Here is a 27,885-nt window from a genome sequence, read left to right on the forward strand (position 1 = left end):
TTTTCAAATATAAGAAAGACACAGAAGGGAGGACTTTATTAAACTGCAGCAGTATACACTATGTAATTAACACATTAAGGGGATTTTGTCCTGATTTATGCACAGGACTGGGGATAAATCTCTGATATGTAAAAGTTCTACTTTTGTGACCCCTGAATGGGGTCCAACGTTGTCCCATCTGAAAGAAGTGTTCATCTCTAGGAGATCACAGGCATCTGCACTACTTGGCATCTCTTGGGAAGTTCTATAGAGATGAATGGAGCGGAAGGACTCCTGCTCTATCACCACCTCATTCCTAAGGTCCCCAGCTCCTGTCGTCACAACCACTAGAGGTCCCAGCATTCGAGCCCCACAGATCAGACACTTATTACCGATCCTGGAAAAAGGTGAGAACTTGTTATAGATAAAAGAACGGGCATCATTCTTTCTACGTGGGAATCCTAGCAATCCTGGTTGGACTGTGCGGTCTTCATATCGAAAGAAGAGTGTTTTTGGCACCATAGTAGCAGAAACATAACAGAAATTGTGATTTGGCAAATAAGGTTCATGTGACTGTGTAATAGACATTAAAGCCTACTACAGCTGCTGCAGAACCTCCCACTATTCCTCAACGAGTTTGACGTGTTGAGATTAGCAAAGGCCGCGAAATACTGGACTTCTGCAGGAAAGTATGAAGACCACGAGAAGAAGTCATGCTAGAACACTGGTGGCAATCCTCTCTGTGGGCACCCAGGCCGTCACCCCAGCACAGAGTTCACCAGACAAGAGGAATTTCACTTTCAGCACCATTTTAAAGCAACACTTTCTTGGGTGCTTGGGAGCGCAGAAAAAGTGAAACCGTGGAGACGGTCGAATTACTTTTGGAGGTCCTCCTGCTGGCCCCATGACTCTTCCTGCAAAGCGGAACCCTAGGGACAATCTCCAATGACAGTCCACATCTGCCCTCCTTTTTCCAATGGTATCGGTGTTCTCAAGAGACTGAAAGTTGTGGCAGAACAAGTAGAGATAACTTACTGCTTACATTGCCGTGTTGGCACTATGCAGTGGGTTTTGGTTGGAATTTAGGCACTTGCCCTATAAAAAGGTTCACCCTCACTGGCTAGAACAATAGTGGGCTCTGAACCCCCCAAGATCTATCTTATGATAGTCTAAAGGAACAAAAAGTATGTCCAACCAGAAAGAACAGGCAGTGGGGGCTAAGATCGCTTGGACAAATAACAAAATCAGGCAACTGTGTTAAAACCAAGACGCAACAAGAAAACCGGAAGAAACAATCGTCTCTAGTACCATAAGGTTGTCTGCTGACGTGTGAGGATGATGCCAAAACATCACTCAGCTGTGGTGGGAATCCTCTTTAAGCCATAGTGAGTCCTTTGATGTTTTGCTACGTTGGACTGATTGGAGAAGCACTTGCCACAATCGGGGCACGGATACGGCTTCTCACCGGTGTGGACAACTTGATGCTTGATGAGATTAGACTTGATCGCGAAGCCCTTGCCACATTCAGCGCACAGGAAAGGTCTTTCTCCCGTGTGGATTCGCTGGTGTTTAACAAGGTTGGACTTGCTGGTAAAACCTTTTCCACAGTCAGGACAACAAAATGGTTTCTCCCCCGTGTGGATTATCTGATGCTTGACAAGGTCTGAGCTGCTTGTAAAACACTTGCCGCACTCGGTACAGGAGTACGGCCTCTCCCCAGTGTGGATTCTCTGGTGCGCTACCAGGTTTGTGTTGGTGGAGAAACATTTCCCACAGGAAGGGCAAGGGAATGGTTTCTCCCCCGTGTGCGTCCTCTGGTGGGCCACCAGCTCAGAGTTACAAGTGAAGTCCTTCCCACAATCTGGGCAGGAGACGACTCTTCCCGAGTGCATTCTCTGGTGTTTGACAATACCCGACTTGCTGGTAAATGTTTTCCCACACAGAGCACAGTCATAAAGTTTGCGGTTAGTTTCCTGCGGTGTCGATGTCTGGTTGCCCATAAAGACCGAATCAAAGTCAATGCGAACAAAGTCTCTAGCTCCAGCCTCGGCCTCATCTTTAACGTGAGTTATCGGGAAGTCTGTCTGCGTGTGCTCTGAGCGCATGTACACTTTAGTGGTTTCCATATTCACGGACGTGTTTTCATCTTGTGCTTGTTCTGTGCTTGTATCAGAGCTGACAAGATTATCATCTTCACAGGAGGCAGAGTTATCTGCAACATATCGAACCGGCTGCCCCTTCCTCTTCCGAGACTTACAGATGCTTGGATAAAGTCTCATGGGATTGATGCTTTTACTTTCAGAAACCATCTTGTCCAGGGACTCGCTCAGATCTGTGGACGAGACATAATTAAAGGCATTTTTAAATCTGGGACTGGAAATAAGGAAAACATTGCCTCTTAGCTACCTTGTAAGGCAGCCCCCTTACCATCAAGCATGACTGTCAGGAAACCTATTTACATGGTATGGGATTAAAGCCAAACCAGTATTTCTATTCCGGAAGGGACATCCTATCTTTATTATGTAAATGAGGAGAAAGAGATGTTACCCCTGTTACCCCTCCTCTCTCCTCCTGATCATGTCTGTGTGTTATGTATAGTAAAGCATTGATGCTTGTGTGAGAGACACAGACATTAGCTACACAAGAAGTGTATAGGAATAACAGCATGTCAGGCTGTTCCAGCTACTACAGGATGCAGCCACATGTATAGGAGTATCTCTTACGCACAGGATGCAGGAGGGGGCGACAGCACTAGGAAGAACATGGAGGGGCCAGCGCGAGGAGTGTCACATCATTATACAGGATGCAACAATGTGTATAGGTGTATCTCATACACACAGGCTGCAGAGGCGCAAACACCAGATGTGTCACATTATTAGAAAGGCTGTCAGTCATGTGTATAGGAGTATCTCATACACACAGGCTGTAGGGGGCGCCAGCATCAGAAGTGTCACATCATTATACAGGATGCAACCATGTGTATAGGAGTATCTCATACACAAACAGGCTGTATGGCCCCCAGTACCAGAAGTGTCACATCATTATACAGGATGCAGGCATGTGTATAGGGGAATCTCATACACACAGGCTGCAGCGGGGCGCCAGCACAAGCAGTGTCACATTATTATATAGGCTGTCAGTCATTTGTAAATGATTATCTAATATACACAGGCTGCAGGAGGCGTCAGCACCAGGAGTGTCACATCATTATACAGGCTGTCAGTCATGTGTATAGGAGTATCTCATACACACAGGCTGCAGGTGGCCAAGAGTCTCATACAGGCTGTCAGTCAAGCACTGGGGGGTGTGGCTGTGCCCGACACATGAATAACCGGGACCAATGAATATGATAATGACTCATAGCAACCATCTCAGGTCATTTGCATACAGCTTTAGGACCTGATTGTTTAAGTTTACAGCATGTACAGAGGACAATGTAGAGATATGAGCAATGCCTTCTAATGGTAGTTTATAAAAATACATTGCCTTGCAAATTTTTTAGACCCCCTTGAACTTTTCTACCGTTTACCACATTTCAGGCTTCAAACATGCAGTAAAGATATAAAATTGTCATTTTTTTGGTGAAGATTCAACAAGTGGGACACAATTGTGAAATGGAACAAAATCAGGTCTCTATCAGTTTTGCACATGAAGAGACTGAAATTCTTCCCCTTCTTCCTTGGAGAAGAGCGGGAGCTCCAGGAGGGTGGATGAAGCGTCTGTGAGCAGCAATTTTCAGCTCTTTCCACAGATTCTCGATTGGATTCAGGTCTGGATGGGACTCGGCCTTTCTTATACCTTGATACATTTATTTGTGAACCTTCCTTTGTTGATTTTGCTTTAAGTTTGGGATCATTGTCTTCTTGGGAAACGGATACCATGTATTTCCTACCCTGCTTAACTGTATATATATATTTATTATGTGTACTGTTTGTCTAATCTGTAATTAAGGCAATTAAATATAAAATATAACGTCTGTTGTGCTTTTATCTTGATCCACGAATCCCCACGTCCGAGTCTCGGTTTATACACGTTACCGGGTTGGTTCCTCACCCTATATAATCCAGATACGGACTGGGCTTATATTAAAGGAGAACTGGTGGCAGCTTCATTAGGTTGATAATATTCTGTCTCACTGCGGCTAGTGAGAGGGGTCTTATAGCCATTCAGGGCTGTGATTTTTCATTGTGCCGTATCCGGAAGTTGTGTGGACAACTCTAAATCACTTCCTGCGCCTCTCAGAACCCGTGCGTTCTGGAAGTGTCTATAGAAGAATAATTAATTGACCTTGTGTACCCCTCAGGGATCCAAAACATCACGTTTTCGTCACAATCTCTTGGCGGCATCTCTGATCAGTCTTCTCCTTGTGTGAGATGAAGGTTAGAGGGACGGTCGGGTCTCGGTAGATTTGGAGGGTCTGATCCTCCTTCCTTTACAATATGACGCTTGCACTCGGCTCCCGGGGAGGTTTAAAGTTTGAAATCTTTTTGTATCCAAATCCGGCTTTATACTTCTCCACATGAGTATCAGGACCTGCCCGGTGTGATCCTTCATGATGCAGAACCTGAGATATCACAGAGCAGGGGAATTATACGGAGACCTGGTAACACACAGGGGGATTATATTCATATCAGTCATTCAGGACGACATTGGATCAGTCAGAGATCAGAGACGGAACTTCTGGAGGGAAAGTAAAGGGGCCGAATAATTACACCCCAATTTTTTGTTTTTTGATTTTTACAAAAGTTTTCAAATTCCAATACATTTCATTCCACTTCACACTTGTGTCCCACTTGTTGTTGATTCTTCACCAAAAATTTACAATTTTATATTTTTATGTTTGAAGCCTGAAATGTGGCAAAAAGTAGAAAAGTTCAAGGGAGGGTGAATACTTTTGCAGTTTAGTTTTGGCAGCTAATTTGTCTGACAGGTTCTCTTTAAGGCTTAAGTATGAATAGCGGATCATGCGGATGTGGAAGTCCCATCGGTAACACCCATGATTGGTGATTGAATATTAATTACAGTCACTAGAAGGTATAATTTGTTACACAGAAAACAGGTTGCCAGGTCTGAGCGGTGAGGTCAGGCCGGCCGGTCTTGATGCGTCAGCCTCGGCAAGGAAGGAGGGGTTAGCCGCGTCAGCCTCGGCAAGGAGGGAGGGGTTAGCCGCGTCAGCCTCGGCAAGGAGGGAGGGGTTAGCCGTGTCAGCCTCGGCAAGGAGGGAGGGGTTAGCCGATAAGAGACTTACTGAGTGAACTTAAAGTTTGGTGGTTCTCCATAATCATCATGTCCATGTTACTAACGGGATCACGACCTAAACGTTCCCATTCCTCGACAGTAAAATTTAAGGAGACGTCTTCATCCCCTCTCGGAACCTGACACCGCAAAGAAGAGGATATGGCTGCCATAAATCATTTATTATGAATCAGACAATGTATAAAATTCCCGGCATTCTCAGCGGCCCTCACCTCTCCAGTCAGAAGCTCAATGATCTTATTGGTGAGCTCCAGGATCTTCTGCTCGCTGTTCCTCTCTTGGTTCAGTGAGTGAGGAGGATGCATTGCCATTGAGCTTGGGGTTCTGTGTTCAAAATCATTGGCAACTGTAGTATCTACAGTCTGGTCCGAGGACTTCTTCACAACAATATAATCCTTTCAAAAAAATAAAAACGAATAGGGCGACTATTATACCTAGAACCGGTCTACAAGACTCTCCTATCACCACTGCTGGACCTGGCAGCCTTTATCAGCACAGCCCAGAAAACAGTGTTATTTAAAGAGATTTATGTCTTTGAAAACTTCCGTTATACAGCAGTAGAACTATCCCTATACTGTTCCTCTCAATGCCTGAAAACATCCTCTGTTGATTTGTAAGGTTGACTCGCCATCTAGATGACCCCATGTGAGCAAGGTCAATTCCTTTAAGCCGTGTCCCCATATCCCCTCCTCCAGAGAGGAGGGATTGAGGTAGCTCAACTGGGATGAAAATAAAGCATTTCCCTTGTCAAACAGGAAACTGGAGGTGGGGCTGAGTTGGAAGAACATGCATATGCTGGACTCAGGGAAAGATGATGATCGGACTTACATGGGGTCATTTTCATAGCTGATTAGTCAACTTTATGAACAGACAGCAGAACTTTTCAGGCATAGTTGTACTGCTGTTTTTAAATATATATTTTGTTAGTGTGATTTATTTTAACTGACGGGTTCCCTTTAAGCAGGAGGGAGGTCACAGCACTAAACCTTCCTCCGGAAGCCATGGTTGCTATTGTTACAGCTGCCACCCATATTGTAATTTTAAAGGTGTAAAGAAATGTTCACGTTAATAACCTGTCCTATGGGCCTTGCATGTTTGTGAGATGTGTGCCAGGTTATAAACTTCATGCTCAATGACTCAGCTGATAAGGGGATCCCCCCCACAATAAAATTTGTAATAACAGGTCATGAGTATTGATGTTATGGGGTCAGGCATTGTTTCCGAATCTCCTGAATAATCACCTCTCCAGTTAAAAGGTAGATGATCTCCAGGGTGAGGTTTAGGATTCTCTCAGGGACCTGACCTCTGTCCATCTTCGAGGAGTTAGTGAGATCCCCTCCTCACAAGGGTCAGGTCCAGAAGTTGACCACCTGCAGTAATATAAAGAAAGAAATGTGAATACTTCCCAGCATTAAGCTTCAGGAGAGAGGTCTCCATGATGAAACAGCTGCAGGAAAGCGGTCGTTACATAATGCCAGGCGGTGGCAGCTTTGGTGGTGTAAATGCTCGTCCCTCCCCTCTCTACAGAGAATAAAGCATCATGGCCATACTACAGCTCTTTTGCGGCCACGGCTGGTTCATCTTGTGACAACAGTAGCTGTAGCGCAGCGCTATACTTCATGTCTCCAACATCACAGGCAGCCATCATTTCTGCTCAGGCTGAATCAACATATCTGAGTATGAACAGCACTGAGGCCACTGGTCCCCGTCCAGTGTAGATGCTCCCTGGAAAGACACCTGTGCCTGGGGGGTCCGGCAAGCAGAGCACACTGATGGAAATGGAACGGTCTGACGGGACACTTGGTGCCTCGCATAAATCTGCCTGGAGTCATGTGGCATTTGCTTCCTCAGTGAAGTGTGGGATGTGGGAAAGGGACGTCCACTAATAGGACTTCCAGTGTCTCTGCTACAACCTGCTGATGACTCTATAAGATGTCATACTACAACCTCAGTCACCACTTCAGTCTGAGAACATCCTGCATCAAGATACACAATGGAGCGGCACTGCTCATCAAATGCTAGCTGTTTGCTGCCATCACACACATCACACACAGAGGAGGTAGACACATCACACACACAGAGGAGGTAGACACATCACACGCACAGAGGAGGTAGACACATCACACACACAGAGGAGGTAGACACATCACACGCACAGAGGAGGTAGACACATCACACACACACAGGAGGTAGACACATCACACACACAGAGGAGGTAGACACATCACACACACAGAGGAGGTAGACACATCACACACAGAGGTAGACACATCACACACACACAGGAGGTAGACACATCACACACACACAGGAGGTAGACACATCACACACACACAGGAGGTAGACACATCACACACACAGAGGAGGTAGACACAACATCACACACACACAGGAGGTAGACACATCACACACACAGGAGGTAGACACATCACACACACAGGAGGTAGACACATCACACACACAGGAGGTAGACACATCACACACACAGGAGGTAGACACATCACACACACAGGAGGTAGACACATCACACACACAGGAGGTAGACACATCACACACACAGAGGAGGTAGACACATCACACACACAGAGGAGGTAGACACATCACACACACAGAGGAGGTAGACACATCACACGCACAGAGGAGGTAGACACATCACACGCACAGAGGAGGTAGACACATCACACGCACAGAGGAGGTAGACACATCACACGCACAGAGGAGATAGACACATCACACGCACACAGGAGGTAGACACATCACACACACAGGAGGTAGACACATCACACACACAGAGGAGGTAGACACATCACACACACAGAGGAGGTAGACACATCACACACACAGAGGAGGTAGACACATCACACGCACAGAGGAGGTAGACACATCACACGCACAGAGGAGGTAGACACATCACACGCACAGAGGAGGTAGACACATCACACGCACAGAGGAGATAGACACATCACACGCACACAGGAGGTAGACACATCACACGCACACAGGAGGTAGACACATCACACACACAGGAGGTAGACACATCACACACACAGGAGGTAGACACATCACACGCACACAGGAGGTAGACACATCACACGCACACAGGAGGTAGACACATCACACGCACACAGGAGGTAGACACATCACACGCACACAGGAGGTAGACACATCACACGCACACAGGAGGTAGACACATCACACGCACACAGGAGGTAGACACATCACACGCACACAGGAGGTAGACACATCACACGCACACAGGAGGTAGACACATCACACACACAGAGGAGGTAGACACATCACACACACAGAGGAGGTAGACACATCACATACACAGAGGAGGTAGACACATCACATACACAGAGGAGGTAGACACATCACACACAGAGGAGGTAGACACATCACACACACAGAGGAGGTAGACACATCACACACACAGAGGAGGTAGACACATCACACACACACAGAGGAGGTAGACACATCACACACACACAGAGGAGGTAGACACATCACACACACAGAGGAGGTAGACACATCACACACACAGAGGAGGTAGACACATCACACACACAGAGGAGGTAGACACATCACACACACAGAGGAGGTAGACACATCACACACACAGAGGAGGTAGACACATCACACACACAGAGGAGGTAGACACATCACACACACAGAGGAGGTAGACACATCACACACACAGAGGAGGTAGACACATCACACACACAGAGGAGGTAGACACATCACACACACAGAGGAGGTAGACACATCACACACACAGAGGAGGTAGACACATCACACACACAGGAGGTAGACACATCACACACACAGAGGAGGTAGACACATCACACACACAGAGGAGGTAGACACATCACACGCACATAGGAGGTAGACACATCACACGCACAGAGGAGGTAGACACATCACACGCACAGAGGAGGTAGACACATCACACGCACAGAGGAGGTAGACACATCACACGCACAGAGGAGGTAGACACATCACACGCACAGAGGAGGTAGACACATCACACACACACAGGAGGTAGACACATCACACACACACAGGAGGTAGACACATCACACGCACACAGGAGGTAGACACATCACACGCACAGAGGAGGTAGACACATCACACGCACAGAGGAGGTAGACACATCACACGCACAGAGGAGGTAGACACATCACACACACAGAGGAGGTAGACACATCACACACACACAGGAGGTAGACACATCACACACACACAGGAGGTAGACACATCACACACACACAGGAGGTAGACACATCACACGCACAGAGGAGGTAGACACATCACACGCACAGAGGAGGTAGACACATCACACACACAGAGGAGGTAGACACATCACACACACACAGGAGGTAGACACATCACACACACACAGGAGGTAGACACATCACACGCACAGAGGAGGTAGACACATCACACGCACAGAGGAGGTAGACACATCACACACACACACAGGAGGTAGACACATCACACACACACACAGGAGGTAGACACATCACACACACAGGAGGTAGACACATCACACACACACAGGAGGTAGACACATCACACACACACAGGAGGTAGACACATCACACACACAGGAGGTAGACACATCACACACACAGGAGGTAGACACATCACACACACACAGAGGAGGTAGACACATCACACACACAGGAGGTAGACACATCACACACAGAGGAGGTAGACACATCACACACACAGAGGAGGTAGACACATCACACACAGAGGAGGTAGACACATCACACACACACAGAGGAGGTAGACACATCACACACACACAGAGGAGGTAGACACATCACACACACACAGGAGGTAGACACATCACACGCACAGAGGAGGTAGACACATCACACACACAGGAGGTAGACACATCACACACACAGGAGGTAGACACATCACACACAGGAGGTAGACACATCACACACACAGAGGAGGTAGACACATCACACACACAGAGGAGGTAGACACATCACATACACAGAGGAGGTAGACACATCACACACACAGAGGAGGTAGACACATCACACACAGAGGAGGTAGACACATTACACACACACAGTGGACACATCACACATTATATCACACACTGTATATATCATCCTCTATGACTGACCTGTTCTCCGCAGAACAGGAGCGGAGGTTACCCCGGAAGCAGTCAGCGCTGGTTCTGACCTTTGACCCACACTATGGAAATAGGGCTACGGTAAGATGGCAGATTTCCCGGGACTTCTCCGGTACCAGTATCAGTGACTGTAAGTCCTCCTCTTCCCCAGAGGCTCGGTATCCTGGCGGTCTCCACTCTACGGTGTTCAGGGTGTGCTCAGGGACGACTTGTGTGTAGGACATGCTACTTCCGGCGTGTGGCCGCATCCCCTGGAAACGTCACTCTGACAGGGAGTTCCGGGGCCGGACTGTCCTGGAGGCGAGAGTCGTGTGTGGGGCCCGCACCTGCCGGTAAATCTCCTCCTGCCCGTGCTATGCGGATACTGCAGAGTCGCCACCTAAACCGCAGTGTCTGAATACACTTGTAGAGGGTTATTCCAAGGATTTGACTTAAACATCTTACTGATGGTCCAGCACAGGTGAGAGGACTCCTCCATCAGAACCTTGTATGTCTATGGGAGACTGTGTGTATGTGGCCAGTATCCTCCTTATTCCATGCTGGAGGTAGGTAGGTAGGTAGGTGTCTGTGTCCCTGGGATCCAGGCTGCCTTATTCTCTTGCTCCGGTGCTGGTGGTTATTTGTCCCCTGTAGCGGCCATGGACAGGGGTCATCTGACGTCAATAAATTGGAGTTACAAACCGCTCAATAATAATCAGTACCGATCTTTAAGGACGCGTGAACACGTTACATTTTTGTAGCGTTTTCATTGCATTTGAAACGCATTACAACAGCTGAGAGGTGATTTGCTTAATTGCATTACTGTTTACATTTGTTAATGCATATGTTAACAAAATGCATGCATTACTACGTTAACACATGCGTTAACATCACATTTACAATGCGTTTTGTAAAAGGAAATGTTAACAGTAATGTAATTAGGCAAATCGCCACTCTTCAGCTGTTGTAATGTGTTTCAAAAGCAATGAAAAACGCAACGTGTGAACGCGCCCTAAAACTAAGCCACACTTATTTTGTTGTCCAAAAACTTGATGCCTCGCATCAACTTGTGGTGGATGTCCTGCTTGGGGATGAGTGGACCCAAAGTTTAAAGGGGTTGTCCGAGTTTTCAAAAAAAAACTATATGTGGCCGGGAGCGGGCTGACTAAAACAATAAAGCTATACTTACCTCCCGGTGCCTCCCGGAAGCTGAGTCCAGCGCTGCACCGGCGGCCATGTTTGTTTACATGGCGCCCGGACTGGAGCGACAGCAGCGCTGGATACCGGAGGGCACCGGAGGTAAGTAAAGCTTTATTGTTTTAGGCAGCCTGCTCCTGGCCACATATATTTTATTTTTTTTTTAAACTCGGACAACCCCTTTAAGCTCAGGCTGGGGTAGAGATGAGGGGAACCGACATTCCAGTTTGGGGGTTGGGCTGCATGACCAGGCATTTTCCTCTGGTTCACACAGGTGAACCCTAAACGGGAACATCTGGTCTGTTCATCTGTAATTCAGGGTTCGGGTTCATCCCGCACGATCCGGACATATTGCCGGATTGGATACAGCTGGGCAGCCAATCCAGCAAATTGACGACCCTACCTTCTAGCCATGCCAGTGATTGGCCTAGGGAGACAGCGGCCGCCAATGGGGTAATGTGTCCAGGTCACGAGAGAAAACTTGAAAAACAATCCCTTTTATCTTTAGTCATTAGCACTGTGTGTTGTTGGGGATATACTTTACTCCAGACATATTAAATATGAAATATTTCTCTGTATTTAGCAGGAGTCTGGTGTCACACTCGGCTTTATTTATGGGTGACCAGGGCAGATCTTGCCTGGGTCTGAGAGGTACGGTGGTCAGAAGATCTGGAGCTGCTGAGCGATGAGGTGAGAGCTTCTGCTGGGAAATTATTCAATATGGACTCATTCAGTACACTACCTGTTTTTTTTGAGGATGGCATACTGAACCATTGAATGCTATGGGTCTGCTACCTTAATAGAAGTCAATGGATCCGCCCCCCCCCCCAAAAAACAACAGATATCACACATCCGCATTTTTGTGAACTCGCAACAGACACGCCCCTCTGAATGAGCCTTAGCACAAGGGATGATGTGTCATTGTGGATGTCTGATTCCTATGATGTGTTTTTCCTTTATGCAGGGTAGCGGTTGCTTAGGACGTGAGGAGGAGGATGCCATGATGGAAAATCATCAGTCTTTTAGATCGCTATGTAAGATATTCCACTGTCCAACACCCTGCATGTTTTATATTGCTCAACCTTGTCATATGGCCGTCTCTAGCCCCCCCCCAAAAAACTTTTAAACTTTGTTTAGAATACTTCATTCATTGATGCTCTGCCACTCCTGCTTGGAGGATGCCGGCTATCCGCAGGTATCGACTTACTAGTCCCAGCAATGACGTGGGACCACTACAGCCAATCACTGACCAGGTGGTCACATATAGAAACATTATTGCTGGGAATCCTCATATCAGAAGTGGAAGGATGTTGAATTGTACTTATGTTTTCATAAAATTTCTGACATATCATCCAAATGTCTGAGGTCGACTGAGCGATAAACTTAAACATGACGTCTATGCTCTCCATGGAGATCAGTGGGAGCAGTGTATGGTTCCTTAAATGGGGGTTGCCCATAAAAAAAAAAAACTTTTCAAATTTGTTCGGGCACAATTGAGCACCTATGCCCATACATTTTTAGTGGTAAAGAGGTCTGAATATTTGTTCCCTCCACTTGGAAACTCATAGCTGTAATTGTCCTTTCTTCACTTTTCCCAACAGGTGGACTTAAGGATTCTGTTATTGAATATCAAGTCACTTATATCAAAGAGGAGCCTGTTTGCCGTAGTGGGGGAGATCTTGGTGGCGCTGACACGTTTGTTCCCACCTGTCACACACAACATTATCCCACAACTCACGTAAAGGAAGAAGCAATCTCCTATGATGAGGAAAATCTCATCTCTTCACATAAGTATAAACCCGCAGGACCTATAGGTCAGTATACATCTACTTATGTGAAGGAGGAGCCAGATGTTTGTGATGAGCACCAGGCCGACTCCACCAGTTATGCACCAAAAGTCCACACGTCTACCTGCGTAAAGGAGGAACCAGTCTTATGTGACGGAGGAAGCCACACAGACTCCGACCAAGAAGCAAACTCCTACAATGGAGGGCACTTGGCAAGTCCTCATTACCATACACAACAGTATTCACTCACCTATTTAAAGGAGGAACTGGGTGACAGAATTGTAACAAACCGCAATATGGGTTCACTTACTGACTGTGCACATTATCAATGTACTCGTATTAAGCAGGAACAACAAACACATGAAGATGGGCACTTATCAGGCACTAATTCACATGCACCTACACCCCGTACATCACTGTACCCTTACATGAATGAAGAAGTTGTATCACAGAATCTTACAAACTGTCCATCTGCCGCTATTAAGGAGGAAGCAGACTCCTGTGATAAAGACACCATCATGTATACTCTGACAGACCATATCATGCGTGCATATCACTCTACTCATGTGAAGAAGGAACTAGATACATGTGACAGAGACCTCGGACACCATGAAATATGTGCTCCCTCCGAGCATACACAGCACTTTACACCTGCTCCTACTAAGGATGAACCAGTATTGTATGTGGAAGGGCCTCTCAAGAACACAAAATATACAGATCAGGCACGAAACACCTCTTCAAGATACGAACAAGAGAAAACGGACTCCTGTGATGAAGCAGATGCCCCAAACCTTTGTAAAGACATAGAAAAAACCGTGGTGAACGTTAATGTCCAGCATTTGAAAACAGAGATTGGCTTAACGAAATATGACAACAGTCCGAATAGTTGTGGGTCTGTTCCAGCCTACCACCAGACCCCTCAGTCCTTAGAAGTTACCTTTAAGTGTCCGGAGTGCGAGTCATGTTTTATGACTAAGCCAGACTTAGAAGAACATCTCTCCCTTCACAAGGTGAAGAAGACCCATGTGTGTTCTCATTGTGGTAAGTGCTTTTCCTACCAGTCTCAGCTTCTTATACATGAAAGGACTCACACAGGTGAGAAGCCTTTTATATGTTCCGAATGTGGCAAATGTTTTAACCAATATGTCCACCTGGCTATCCACCTTATGAGTCACACAGGGGAGAAGCCATATGTGTGTACAGAATGTGGGAAAAGCTTTAATAGGAAAACGACTCTCACGATCCACCAGAGAATCCACACCGGGGAGAAGCCCTTCCATTGTACTCAGTGTGGAAAGTATTTCAGCACCAGTTCAAATCTCATCAAACACCAGCGAGTCCATACCGGGGAGAAGCCATACTCGTGCAGTGAGTGCGGGGAGCTCTTTGTTCACTACACCCAACTTATCAGGCACCTAGCCAACCACTCGGCAGAGAAGCCCTTTTCTTGCTCTGAATGTGGGAAAGGTTTTTCGCAAAAAGCGCAACTTCTTAGGCATGAAAGACTTCACAAAGTGGATAATACCTATTCGTGTTCTGAGTGTAACCAGTCTTTCAAACAGTACAAAGACCTTCTCGTACATCAGTCAACTCACGCCGGACACAACCCGTTCAGTTGTCGAGAGTGCGGGAAAAAATTTGAGTCCACTCTGCGGTTTCACTCTGGAGAAAAAACATTCTCCTGTCCAGATTGTGGAAAATCTTTTGGGTTAAGCTCCAACTTTACTAAACATAAGCAAGTTCATGGCTTGGAGAAGTCTTGTCCTGATGGGGAGACACAGCTTGAGGGGTATCAGACTAGTCCGGGGAAAGAGACTTTTTCGTGTTCTACTTGTGGTGAACAATTTCGAGAGAAAGCTGCTCTTATTGAGCATATGATGATACACAGATAATGCAAGAATATTTCTTTTTCTACAATGGACAAATCATACTATTACAGATGAGCGGTTCCCCTGGCCAATCATAGCCATGGCTAGCTGCCAATCCAGTAATATGTCAGGCAACCACACCTAACCATCGGGTCCACTCATCTCTATGTACTATTCCAAGCATCAACTCGGAGACACCCAGAGAAATAAAACTGCTGGACTTTACCGATGACCTTAATGGGGTTAAAAGTTCTTTGGTTTTTGCCCCAACTTAATTACAAAATGTACGATATAGTTATGAATATCGCTCCTCTGACCCATTTTTAATGAAAGTAAAAGACTACGTTTCAGTCACTTTTACCTGGAAGACTCCTCTAGGCCAAGTTCATATCTTGTTTTTCTTTGCAAACAGCGGGCGGACCTCTTTCTTTACTTTTTTAATTTTTCCATCCCACTGTGTGAGGGCTTGTTTTTTTGCTTAACAAATTGCACTTAGTATTGACAGTATTTAATATTCCAGGCCGTGCACTGGAAAGTGTGGGGAAAAAATGCAAATTGGAGAAAAAAAAAAAAGCATTCGCAACATTTTCTAGTGGGCTTGTATTTTATGACTTTCATTCCCCAACTGACACATTTGGATCGGTACGACCACGGGGATACTACATCTACTGTATATACTCGAGTATAAGCCGACCCGAGTATAAGCCGAGGCCCCTAATTTTACCACAAAATACTGGGAAAACCTATTGACTCGAGTATAAGCCGAGGGTGGGAAATGCATTGGTCACAGCCACCCCAGTGTATATAGCCAGCCTGCCAGACCCTGCCCCAGTGTATATAGCCAGCCTGCCAGACCCTGCCCCAGTGTATATAGCCAGCCTGCCAGACCCTGCCCCAGTGTATATAGCCAGCCTGCCAGACCCTGCCCCAGTGTATATAGCCAGCCTGCCAGACCCTGCCCCAGTGTATATAGCCAGCCTGCCAGACCCTGCCCCAGTGTATATAGCCTGCCAGACCCTGCCCCAGTGTATATAGCCTGCCGCCACTGCCGGACAGATCGCACAGAAGATATACAGGGGTCGCCGGAAAGGTGAGTTTAGATATATTTATTTTTTTGACTCAAGTATAAGCCGAGTTTGGGTTTTTCAGCACATTTTTTGTGCTGAAAAACTAGGCTTATACTCGTGTATATAAGGTATATACATTAAAATACAATGTTTTATATTGTATATGGTGGTTAATAAGTGTATTTTGAAAAGCGCAGGATGAAAATTTAGTCTCCAAACAGAGTCTATGATGTTCCATGAGTCACAGAGAGCGGCTGTGCAAAATTTGGTGATAAATGCAGCGGTACAGATTGCTTTAGCTTACACACACACATCCAGCTTTATTGCAAAAAAAAAAAAAAAAAATTTATATCCTGTTCAATGTGACAACCCAAATCTGATAACCCTTCTATGGCCGGCTGTGTGCTAGTACAGCAGGTTACCACCATCCAACTTAGCTTTTTTTTGGGGGAAAAAGTCAGTTATACTATAAAAACTCTTGTGCTCACTATTCTCTCTGGGGACAAGGGGGAGCCACAAAAAGGGCTCCTGCTGACAGGTTCCCTTTAACAGACTTCCTAAAAGTAGGCTTTCCATACATTGAGAGGTTGTGTTTCTATAATGTGGTAATTTATGGGGATTTACTATTATTTAGGCCTCTCATAGTCACTTAAAGGTGAGCAGGTCCCTCAAAAGTTTGAAGCCTCCTAACATCCTAGAAAAGTGAGAGGACACAAAAACCCAGGCAAAATAAAGCAGATGTGTTATTTATGAAGTTATTTTGGTGGAATGACCAAAATTGAGAGTTTTTATTATTCCATAAAGGCTAAACAGATCACCCAAATTTTACAGCTAAGGTTTACAGAGGTTTGAAAAAAGTCAGTAAAAAAACCCCATTAACATCAATGTAAATTTTATGGGACCAGAAAGAGCCAAGGAGAGGGCGATGACACATTTATAACAAAATGTTTTTGTTTCCTTATAATATCATAACCACTGCGGAGATGAGCCCTCACTGGAGAAGCGGCTGCTGCCTGGACCGCTGCTTGGTCACCATTGGTCCCTAATAAGCCCCTCTCTAGCAGTCTTTTCATTGTGTTTTTAAAAACGCCATCTTGGATGAGATTGTTGCTCCCAGTGACTTCATCGGGGAGCAACGATCGTTCACCATGATGGTGCGCTAGGGACATTAAGAGCTGGAGATCTGTAACAATGTGCCACTGACACATTGTTACAAATCCTATGTAAAATCACCGTATACAGCTATCTTGCCTGCTCTGCTATTCCTGTTGGTTTAGAACTGTATTGCTATATAACGGATTCTCCACCAACTGCTGGTGATTATCAGTGGAGGACCAGTTACCATCTGTAGCCACTTTTGATGCCCCTTTAAACTACTGCCTAATAAACACAGTGGCCTACATTGTTAATGGGCTATACTGTCAGATATTGCTTTTAAATACATGTGCAAAATGCCTACACATCTATTTAAGAAGCTTTTACAACACTATTGTGGCACCGACACAAAACTGTCCGACAGAATGGGCGTTCGGGTGCACAACGTGCACCATATTTATGACGGGAGTCTGACAGAAATGTGTCGCACTCCTGTCAAAATGCGCGCAGACGTCACCATGCACCAGTCTTGTGAATAGTGCCGACACTATTTATAAATCTGGCGCTGGATAGTGTGCCCTTCTCTTAATAAATTTTGGCCAGTGGGTTTTGCAAGTGTCCCAGCCTGATCCTTGAGCTGCCACTAACATCACAGGCCTCCCTTCTACAGTCATGGCCAAAAGTTTTGAGAATGATACAAATGTATCAGGTTTTATAATGGCAATTTGCATTTACTCCAGAATGTTATAAAGAGGGATCAGCTTTACAGCAATTAATTGCAAAATCAATATTTGCCTAGAAAATTAACTTTTTTCCCCAAAACACATTTCAACTTCATTGCAGGCGCCTTAAAAGGAGCAGCTAACATGGTGTCAGTGATGTCTCCAGTAACACAGGTGTGGGGGCTGATGAGGACAGGGCTGGAGATCAATCCGTCAGGATTAAGTAAGAATCACACCACTGGACACTATAATAGGAGGCTGGTGCTTGGCATCATTGTTTCTCTCATGTTAACCATGGTTATCTCTAAAGAAACACATGCAGTCATCATTGCACTGCACAAAACTGGCCTAACAGGGAAGAGTATCGCAGCTAGAAAGATTGCAACTCAGTCACCAATCTATCGCATCATCAAGGAGAGAGGTTCCATTGTTGCCAAAAAGGTTCCAGGGCGCCCAAGAAGGACCAGCAAGCGCCAGGACCGTCTCTTAAAAGTGTTTCAGCTTGGGGATGGGGCTCCCAGCATCGCAGAGCTCAGGAATGGCAGCAGCAGGTGTGAGGCATCTGCACGCACTGTGACACTGCGGAGACTCCTGGAGCAAGGCCTGGTGTCCAGGAGGGCAGCAAAGAAGCCACCTCTCTCCAGGAACCATCAGGGACAGACTGATATTCTGCAGGAGGTGCAGGGAGTGACTGCTGAGGACTGGGGGAAAGTCATTTTCTCTGATGAATCTCCTTTCCGATTGTTTGGAACATCTGGAAAACAGCTTGTTGGGAGAAGACAAGGTGAGCGATACCACCAGTCTTGTGTCATGGAAACAAGAAATGAAAAAAATTGTCTGCTCACCCAATCACATAAGTCCTTTTTTTAGTCGGTAATTACGTGTGAATGCTGCACGCTCCTTAGATCCTCGACCTCCGGATCAAAATAGTTTCAGAAATACCTCTACACGTTGGCTCCATTAAAATTCTTCTTTATTTAGATAACCGCACACATTTAGAATGGACAGTACAATGATCTACGCGTTTCGACACGACAGCGTCATAGGATCATGACTAAGACGCTGTTGCATTGAAATGCGTAGAACATTGTACTGTCCATTCGAAATGTGTGCGGTTATCTAAATAAAGAAGAATTTTAATGGAGCCAACGTGTAGAGGTATTTGGAGTGCTGCCAATCTGTTTTTGAAACCAATCTTGTCTCATGCCACCTGTAAAGCCTCCTGCAGCCATTCATGTGTGGGGTGGCTTCTCAGCCAAGGGAATCGGTTCTCTCACAGTCTTGCCTAAAAACACCTCCATGAATAAAGAATGGGACCAGAATGTCCTCCAAGAGCAACTTCTCCCAACCCTCCAGGAGCAGATGGTGATGAGCAGAGCCTTCTCCAGCATGATGGAGCACCTGCCATAAAGCAAAGGTGAGAACTAAATGGCTCAGGGAACAAAACATAGAGATTTTGGGTCCATGGCCTGGAAACTCCCCAGATCTTATCCCATTGAGAACTTGTGGTCAATCATCAAGAGACGGAGGACAAACAAAAACAAACAAATTGTGACAGAATGCAGCAGTGATAGTGCAGGGATGGACGGCTATCAGTCAGGATTGGGTCCAGGAGGTGAGTGAGAGCTGCCGGGGAGAATTGCAGAGGTCCTGAAGAAGAAGGAGAGGTCCTGCAGATACTGACTCGCTGCAGTAACTCCTCCTACCTGACAATAAAAGCTTCTGCTCCCCATAATATGATTGCACTTGTATTTCTGTATGTGATAAAAACATCTGACAAACCAGAGGGCAACAGATCATGTGACAATATAATATTTGTGTCATTCTCAAAATTTTTGGCCATGACTGTAGGAGGGAAGCCAGGAAATATTAGTGTGGGGGGGGGGGGGGGGCTAAACTGCCAGGATAAGGTCCCTCTAGAGATCAGGGACCTCCATAGCCGCAAGGAGTCTTTCACAAGGGTAGCCTGAGGGGGAATGGGAGAGACAGACTCTGGGGAAATCTATGGTTGGAGCTTTAGTAGAGCTGGAGAGTAAGCCTGTTCTAAGGACACCCATTGTTTAGACGTGGAGTGAAAATGCCGGTCCAAGAGTCTCATGAGTACGGAGGCCCGATGGTACATTTTTAGGTCTGGAAGACCAGCACCCTCCTTGGACTTGGGGCGAATTAATGTGGCAGAGCGCATCGCTTCGGGCTGATGGGCACACCCTGGAATATGTACAGGAACAGAGGTCTTTTTAAGGACAATGTATATGATATGAAGATGCCATATTGTCTAGGAACAGTAAGAGAAAACTGATAGTGCTTTTGTTGCACAAAGGATTATAATGCTCAAATACACCAAACCATAACAAAAAAAAAAAAGGCAAAACAACAACTTTATTTGAAAAAAAAAAATTTCATCTGTGCTTTAATAAAATCAAGATAACAAATAACCAATACAATTTATAAAATAGGTTAAATAGAGCATAGCTATAAAATCTGGAGCTCAATAAATAGTTATAACCTTTAAAATTCGGAAAACCATTGTTACTATAGCCATATGCCTGGGTGACCCACTTCCTCTAGTAAAGCACATGACCAATATAGGGGAGGGGGATTAAACTTCTTCAGGTGAGGGTCAGCTACAATCTTATGACAGGGATATATATATATATATATATATATATATATATATATATATATATATGTCTCTTCCAGTCTTCCAATCCTGAGGCGTCCTTAATTGACAAGTTACTGGATCACTAGGAAGAAATTTCTAAAACTACAACAGACGTTCATATCTGGGTAAAAGACGGACATAAATATTCCATGGACCCGAGCAGCATATATACTATGGCCCCACCACCATCAATTTTGAGTTACGCTGATATTAGTGATGTTAGCATAACAGAAGGCAACATTGTGTGACTGCAAGTTTATGGAAATTCGGGCGAAGCGGAAGGGCTTTCGCTTACCGCTGGTCTCTGTTCCTCTCCTCAAGTGGCTAAAAACTAAAGTGACCAGAACCAAGAACTACAAATACTACATACAGTACTTTTCAGACTATAAGGTGCACCATCAATTTATGCCTGCTAAAACGTCTTGGATCATATATAAGGTGCACCGGATTATAAGGCGCACCTGAGTATAAGGATGAATGACCAGCAGGTGGCAGACCTGTGCACAGTACAAGGCAGCTGTTGTCTGTAAGTGCGGTTCATATATAAGGCGCACGTTTGATTTCTGAGAAAATCAAAGGATTTTTTGTGCGCCTTATAGTCCGAAAAATATTGTAGATAAGAGTGAGATGACAGCCCTAAACTGCACCGGATGCATCACCGGGTTATCCTGGATGATCACTATATGTAGTATAAGTTGTCTCCAGATGTAGCTCATCCTCACAAGAGAAGATAATAAAGCACAGGAGATGCTACAGAATTGTGAGGTCATGGGCAGTACCAGCACTTACTATAAATACGGTGACTTCAGAAGATATAACAGTGAGAAAGTTTAGTCCAGCATCGGAGTAGAAAAAAGTTTGTCGTTAATCCATAATTAAAACTCCACTTTTATTTGAAAAAATCCTCTAAAAACATTAGAGACGTCTCATGGCATGGCAAGTCTGACGCGTTTCGGACTGCTTTAGTCCTTAGTCGTAGCCTAATAATTTGCTCTTGCACAGAGTATTTAAGCATGCTGTCTACTAAACGGAAGTACACGCCCAGGTTTGCACATTATAGTTTAAACAATAACACAATCAAATGTTATCCACATATCAGTAAATGTATAGCAGATCGTTTCTATAGTTTAGACCTAAGGGATAACGTGTTTTTAAAATCAATATCCAGAATGCTTCCCGTGATTTTAACGCCTTGGTCCAATCCCCTCCTCTTTTGGGGCGGAACACTCGTTCTATGGGAATGATTTTTAATTGTGAAGTGTCTCCTTCGTGAACTTCATGCAAATGTTTGGAGAGCCCTGATATATTGGTTTGTGTTACATTATTATGTCTTTTGGCTGCCGATATATGTTCTGCAATTCTTATTTTCAACTTTCTTGTCGTACAGCCAAGCATCCCGTGCAGCCAAGCATCCCGTGCAGCCAAGCATCCCGTGCAGCCAAGCATCCCGTGCAGCCAAGCATCCCGTGCAGCCAAGCATCCCGTGCAGCCAAGCATCCCGTGCAGCCAAGCATCCCGTGCAGCCAAGCATCCCGTGCAGCCAAGCATCCCGTGCAGCCAAGCATCCCGTGCAGCCAAGCATCCCGTGCAGCCAAGCATCCCGTGCAGCCAAGCATCCCGTACAGCCAAGCATCCCGTGCATGTGGCTAAATATATTACATGGTCACTGTTGTAGTTGACATGAGATTTTATGGGATATTGTTTAGAAGTAGCTGTGGAAGTAAAAATTGTGGTTTTCTGTAAACTAATACATAAGTTACAGCGGGTCCCTCCACATTTTGCACTACCTTTGTATTTTAACCATGTTTCTTGTGTTTGTCTTTGTGTGACAAATAAATTCGGGAGATAATAAATTGCCTAGACTGGATGCATTTCTAGACACAAATCTTATGCCTTTATCTAATATCTGACACAATTTTTCATCTTGGTATAGAATCGGTAAATGCTTTTTTACAGTGCGTATGACCTGTTCATATTGTCTACTGTATGTTGTACTAAATGTTATCACCTCATTATTTTTTGCATCAGATTTCTTCTTTCTGTTATAGAAGTATTCTGCTCTTGATTTGGCACTAACATCTGTCTCTATTCTTTTTAAATGTTTTTTGTTGTACCCCCGATCTTGTAATCGTTTTGATATATTCGTGGCTGCGTTGGTGTACATTATGTCATTGGAGCAAATGCGTTTCGCTCTTATGTATTCACCTTTTGGGAGGTTGCGGATTACATGTGATGGATGACAACTAGATGCATGTAAAAGAGTATTACCTGATATAGATTTTCTGTACAGGTTTGTGTAAACGCATTGTTTAAGAATATCTCCTGTTAATGTAATGTCCAAAAAAGAAATAGAAGTTTTGGAACAAGAAAATGTAAACTTCAAATTAAATGAATTTTGATTGAGATAATGTACAAATTTCTGTATGCTGTCTGATGTACCTGACCATATGAGTAGACAGTCGTCTATGTAACGTCCATACCAAATTATTTGAGATGAAAAGGGATTGTTGGTAATATATATATATGTACTTCTTCAAACCAGGACATGTACAAGTTGGCTAACGTGGGGGAGAATTTAGCCCCCATAGGGCAACCCTGTTTTTGGAAATAAAAAAACCCATCAAAAATTGAAAAAATTATTTTTGAGCAGAAAAAGTAAAACATCCGATATATAATTAATGAGATCCATTGTAAAAGTGCTGTATTTTCTCAAATGATGTTTTGTGGCTTGTATTGCCAGTCTGTGAGGAATACATGTATATAATGCTACTACATCACATGTGGTCCAGATGTAATTTTCTTTCCATTGTAGCTTATCCATAGCATGTAAGGCTTCAAATGTATCCTGTGAATTCTAGAGCAAGCATAATGGACCAGTTCCAGCATAATGTGGAAAATGACCTGGCTCGATTACATGAACAACAAACAGACACAAAACGAAACAATCTTACTTCTCAGGAAAAACAAGCATTAAAGGAACTTCAAGTCAATCCCCACATAATAATACGCGCATCAGATAAGGGGGGGGAACAATAACCGTTATGAATAAAGATCTCTACAAGAAAGAAATGCTTGATATGCTACAAGATCATGAAGTATACAATCCAGTACAGAAAGATCCAACCAATGATATAAAAACACAACTGGAAAGAATACTACAAGAAGGTGTATATTTAAATATTTTCTCACAAAAAACAATAGACAACATGATACCTGAGTATCCTAACATTCCCAAAAACTCAAAAGAATGTTTTTCCTCCACCCCTGAGACCTATTATATCTGGGGTAGGTTCAATAACAGAGAAAATAGCGGCTTGGTTGGATAATATCTTACAACCGTTTGTGAAAAGAACACCGGGCTATATCAAGAATACATTTGAAGCCTTACATGCTATGGATAAGCTACAATGGAAAGAAAATTACATCTGGACCACATGTGATGTAGTAGCATTATATACATGTATTCCTCACAGACTGGCAATACAAGCCACAAAACATCATTTGAGAAAATACAGCACTTTTACAATGGATCTCATTAATTATATATCGGATGTTTTACTTTTTCTGCTCAAAAATAATTTTTTCAATTTTGATGGGTTTTTTTATTTCCAAAAACAGGGTTGCCCTATGGGGGCTAAATTCTCCCCCACGTTAGCCAACTTATACATGTCCTGGTTTGAAGAAGTACATATATATATATATTACCAACAATCCCTTTTCATCTCAAATAATTTGGTATGGACGTTACATAGACGACTGTCTACTCATATGGTCAGGTACATCAGACAGCATACAGAAATTTGTACATTATCTCAATCAAAATTCATTTAATTTGAAGTTTACATTTTCTTGTTCCAAAACTTCTATTTCTTTTTTGGACATTACATTAACAGGAGATATTCTTAAACAATGCGTTCACACAAACCTGTACAGAAAATCTATATCGGGTAATACTCTTTTACATGCATCTAGTTGTCATCCATCACATGTAATCCGCAACCTCCCAAAAGGTGAATACATAAGAGCGAAACGCATTTGCTCCAATGACATAATGTACACCAACGCAGCCACGAATATATCAAAACGATTACAAGATCGGGGGTACAACAAAAAACATTTAAAAAGAATAGAGACAGATGTTAGTGCCAAATCAAGAGCAGAATACTTCTATAACAGAAAGAAGAAATCTGATGCAAAAAATAATGAGGTGATAACATTTAGTACAACATACAGTAGACAATATGAACAGGTCATACGCACTGTAAAAAAGCATTTACCGATTCTATACCAAGATGAAAAATTGTGTCAGATATTAGATAAAGGCATAAGATTTGTGTCTAGAAATGCATCCAGTCTAGGCAATTTATTATCTCCCGAATTTATTTGTCACACAAAGACAAACACAAGAAACATGGTTAAAATACAAAGGTAGTGCAAAATGTGGAGGGACCCGCTGTAACTTATGTATTAGTTTACAGAAAACCACAATTTCTACTTCCACAGCTACTTCTAAACAATATCCCATAAAATCTCATGTCAACTACAACAGTGACCATGTAATATATTTAGCCACATGCACGGGATGCTTGGCTGCACGGGATGCTTGGCTGCACGGGATGCTTGGCTGCACGGGATGCTTGGCTGCACGGGATGCTTGGCTGCACGGGATGCTTGGCTGCACGGGATGCTTGGCTGCACGGGATGCTTGGCTGCACGGGATGCTTGGCTGTACGACAAGAAAGTTGAAAATAAGAATTGCAGAACATATATCGGCAGCCAAAAGACATAATAATGTAACACAAACCAATATATCAGGGCTCTCCAAACATTTGCATGAAGTTCACGAAGGAGACACTTCGCAATTAAAAATCATTCCCATAGAACGAGTGTTCCGCCCCAAAAGAGGAGGGGATTGGACCAAGGCGTTAAAATCACGGGAAGCATTCTGGATATTGATTTTAAAAACACGTTATCCCTTAGGTCTAAACTATAGAAACGATCTGCTATACATTTACTGATATGTGGATAACATTTGATTGTGTTATTGTTTAAACTATAATGTGCAAACCTGGGCGTGTACTTCCGTTTAGTAGACAGCATGCTTAAATACTCTGTGCAAGAGCAAATTATTAGGCTATGACTAAGGACTAAAGCAGTCCGAAACGCGTCAGACTTGCCATGCCATGAGACGTCTCTAATGTTTTTAAAGGATTTTTTCAAATAAAAGTGGAGTTTTAATTATGGATTAACGACAAACTTTTTTCTACTCCGATGCTGGACTAAACTTTCTCACTGTTATACGCTATTCTGGACTTCAGAAGATGTCTGATCAGAGGAATCGCTTTCATTATCTGATTATAACTGGCGCCCCTGTATCAGCTTTTTCAGCCATGACAAAAATTTTAGCTATTGCAACCATCATAAAACATAACACTCCCACCATAGTTGTATAAGGAAGGTAATCTGCGTAGTAGGCAGTAACAATGTCCCCCTTGTAGCCCATAGGCACAGGACCCACTGTAGTTGATAGGGGCTATAGAAGGGTCTTGTAAATAACCCCCCTCCCCCACAAAACCGTTCTGCAATTGAGCACAGAGGCCTACAGGAAAGAAAACTCACCACTCACCTCTGCTCCAGTCTTCTCTCTGCTGGGGTACCACGGTGGAACACGCAATGACATCATGACGCTGTCAGGGGGGGGGGGGGAATAAATGGAATAAATGAAAAAGGCTGCCATCCACCCTGGAGGTAAGGAGCGAGCATGTGAGGATAGTCAGTAAGCCGATAGTAGGTGTGCTTTCATAGCATAAGCGTCTTTATGTGAATCGGGGGCACCGGGCAGGTGTCCATTCCACCCATAGCAAGATCCGCCTTTGACACACTGACAGAAAAGGAAACCTGTAATCACAGAGATCATTTTTACATGACAGGTTCTATAAGCCCATTACATGTTCTTTCTAAATCTGCCTTTTTGATAATTTTGTTGCTTTCTTATCATCTTTATACTATGATCATTACAATCAGCTTACCTGGTTCCCTGCAGTCATGTACTGAGTCCAGGGAAGAACCATCTCTGGTTCCAGACTCCCTCCTCCCTTCCTCATGGCCTGCACAGGAAGCTCTCTCCTTGGGCACGGAGCACAGGCCGCGCCTTCCATCTCACAGCTGGTGGCTGGCTACTCACCGCGTAGCCTCCCGCACTACTCACCGCGTAGCCTCCCGCACTACTCACCGCGTAGCCTCCCGCACTACTCACCGCGTAGCCTCCCGCACTACTCACCGCGTAGCCTCCCGCACTACTCACCGCGTAGCCTCCCGCACTACTCACCGCGTAGCCTCCCGCACTACTCACCGCGTAGCCTCCCGCACTACTCACCGCGTAGCCTCCCGCACTACTCACCGCGTAGCCTCCCGCACTACTCACCGCGTAGCCTCCCGCACTAGATTGGGGACTGACGACTTGTTTTTTGAATAGCAAGGAAGAAAAAAGGAGAACCCCCCATTAGAAAATGCAGTCTCAACAGGCAAGCTCCCCAAACCAGACAGATAGCCCCATCAGCCCAGCCACATGCCCCCCCCCCACAGACAAAGACCCTCCAGCCCAGTCACATGCCCCCCCCCCCCAGACAAAGACCCTCCAGCCCAGTCACATGCCCCCCCCCCAGACAAAGACCCTCCAGCCCAGTCACATGCCCCCCTCAGACAGGAACCCCCAGCCACATCATCCCCCTCAGGCAGGAACCCTCAGACAGATGCCCCCCTCCCCCACATATAGGGACCCCCAGCTGCATGCCCCCACCCCTTGCAGGCAGACACTTCCCTAGCCCAGCCACAACCCTCCACTAAGACAGGGACTCTCAGACAGATGCCCACTCCCACCACAGGCCTGGACCCCCCAGCCCAGCCCAGCCACAGGATTCCCTTCCACAGGCCGGAGCCCCCAGCCCAGCCACAGGACCCCCTTCCACAGGCCGGCAACCCCCTTTCACAGGACCCCCCCGGCCCAACCACAGGTCCCCCTTTCACAGGCTGGGACCCCAAGCCCGGCCACAGGACCCCCTTCCACAGGCCGGGACCCCCTTCCACAGACAGGGACCCCCTTCCACAGACAGGGACCG

The 27,885-nt window shown here is 45.0% G+C and overlaps 2 protein-coding genes across 4 annotated transcripts; one reads left to right on the forward strand and one right to left on the reverse strand.

Annotated features, from left to right (window-relative positions):
• Positions 1-27,297, reverse strand: LOC140106111 (gastrula zinc finger protein XlCGF66.1-like). 2 transcript variants are annotated; one of them, XM_072130352.1, is made up of 5 exons: positions 26,797-27,297; positions 6,477-6,605; positions 5,448-5,630; positions 5,228-5,354; positions 1-2,311 (listed from the first exon to the last, which is right to left on the reverse strand). In XM_072130352.1, the coding sequence occupies exons 2-5, from the start codon at positions 6,546-6,548 to the stop codon at positions 1,329-1,331; spliced, it is 1,365 nt and encodes a 454-aa protein (XP_071986453.1). In that variant the 5' UTR covers positions 6,549-6,605; positions 26,797-27,297; the 3' UTR covers positions 1-1,328. The 2 variants fall into 2 exon arrangements, with proteins under 2 accessions (XP_071986453.1, XP_071986452.1); XM_072130351.1 differs by lacking the exon at positions 26,797-27,297 and adding an exon at positions 10,382-10,575.
• On the forward strand, positions 10,625-18,034 carry LOC140106045 (uncharacterized). Of its 2 annotated transcripts, none has more exons than XM_072130222.1 (4): positions 10,625-10,850; positions 12,150-12,256; positions 12,531-12,600; positions 13,168-18,034. In XM_072130222.1, exons 3-4 carry the CDS (start codon positions 12,567-12,569, stop codon positions 15,243-15,245), a joined length of 2,112 nt encoding a protein of 703 aa, XP_071986323.1. In that variant the 5' UTR covers positions 10,625-10,850; positions 12,150-12,256; positions 12,531-12,566; the 3' UTR covers positions 15,246-18,034. The 2 variants fall into 2 exon arrangements, with proteins under 2 accessions (XP_071986323.1, XP_071986324.1); XM_072130223.1 differs by having other exon boundaries at positions 12,153-12,256.
• Positions 27,298-27,885: the final 588 nt, after the last annotated feature.

Source organism: Engystomops pustulosus, chromosome 11, assembly GCF_040894005.1.
Source record: "Engystomops pustulosus chromosome 11, aEngPut4.maternal, whole genome shotgun sequence".
NCBI lineage: Eukaryota > Metazoa > Chordata > Amphibia > Anura > Leptodactylidae > Engystomops > Engystomops pustulosus.

Bases quoted from the DNA above. Each gene is read 5' to 3' on its own strand.
- LOC140106111 (XM_072130352.1), bottom strand. From the start codon at position 6,548: ATGGACAGAGGTCAGGTCCCTGAGAGAATCCTAAACCTCACCCTGGAG. The intron at 5,355-5,447 runs GTGAGGGCCGCT...TTGCGGTGTCAG, and splicing joins TTGAGCTTCTGACTGGAGAG to GTTCCGAGAGGGGATGAAGA. The intron at 2,312-5,227 runs GTAAGTCTCTTA...TCTCGTCCACAG, and splicing joins CCAAACTTTAAGTTCACTCA to ATCTGAGCGAGTCCCTGGAC.
- LOC140106045 (XM_072130222.1), top strand. From the start codon at position 12,567: ATGATGGAAAATCATCAGTCTTTTAGATCGCTAT. The intron at 12,601-13,167 runs GTAAGATATTCC...TTTTCCCAACAG, and splicing joins TCAGTCTTTTAGATCGCTAT to GTGGACTTAAGGATTCTGTT.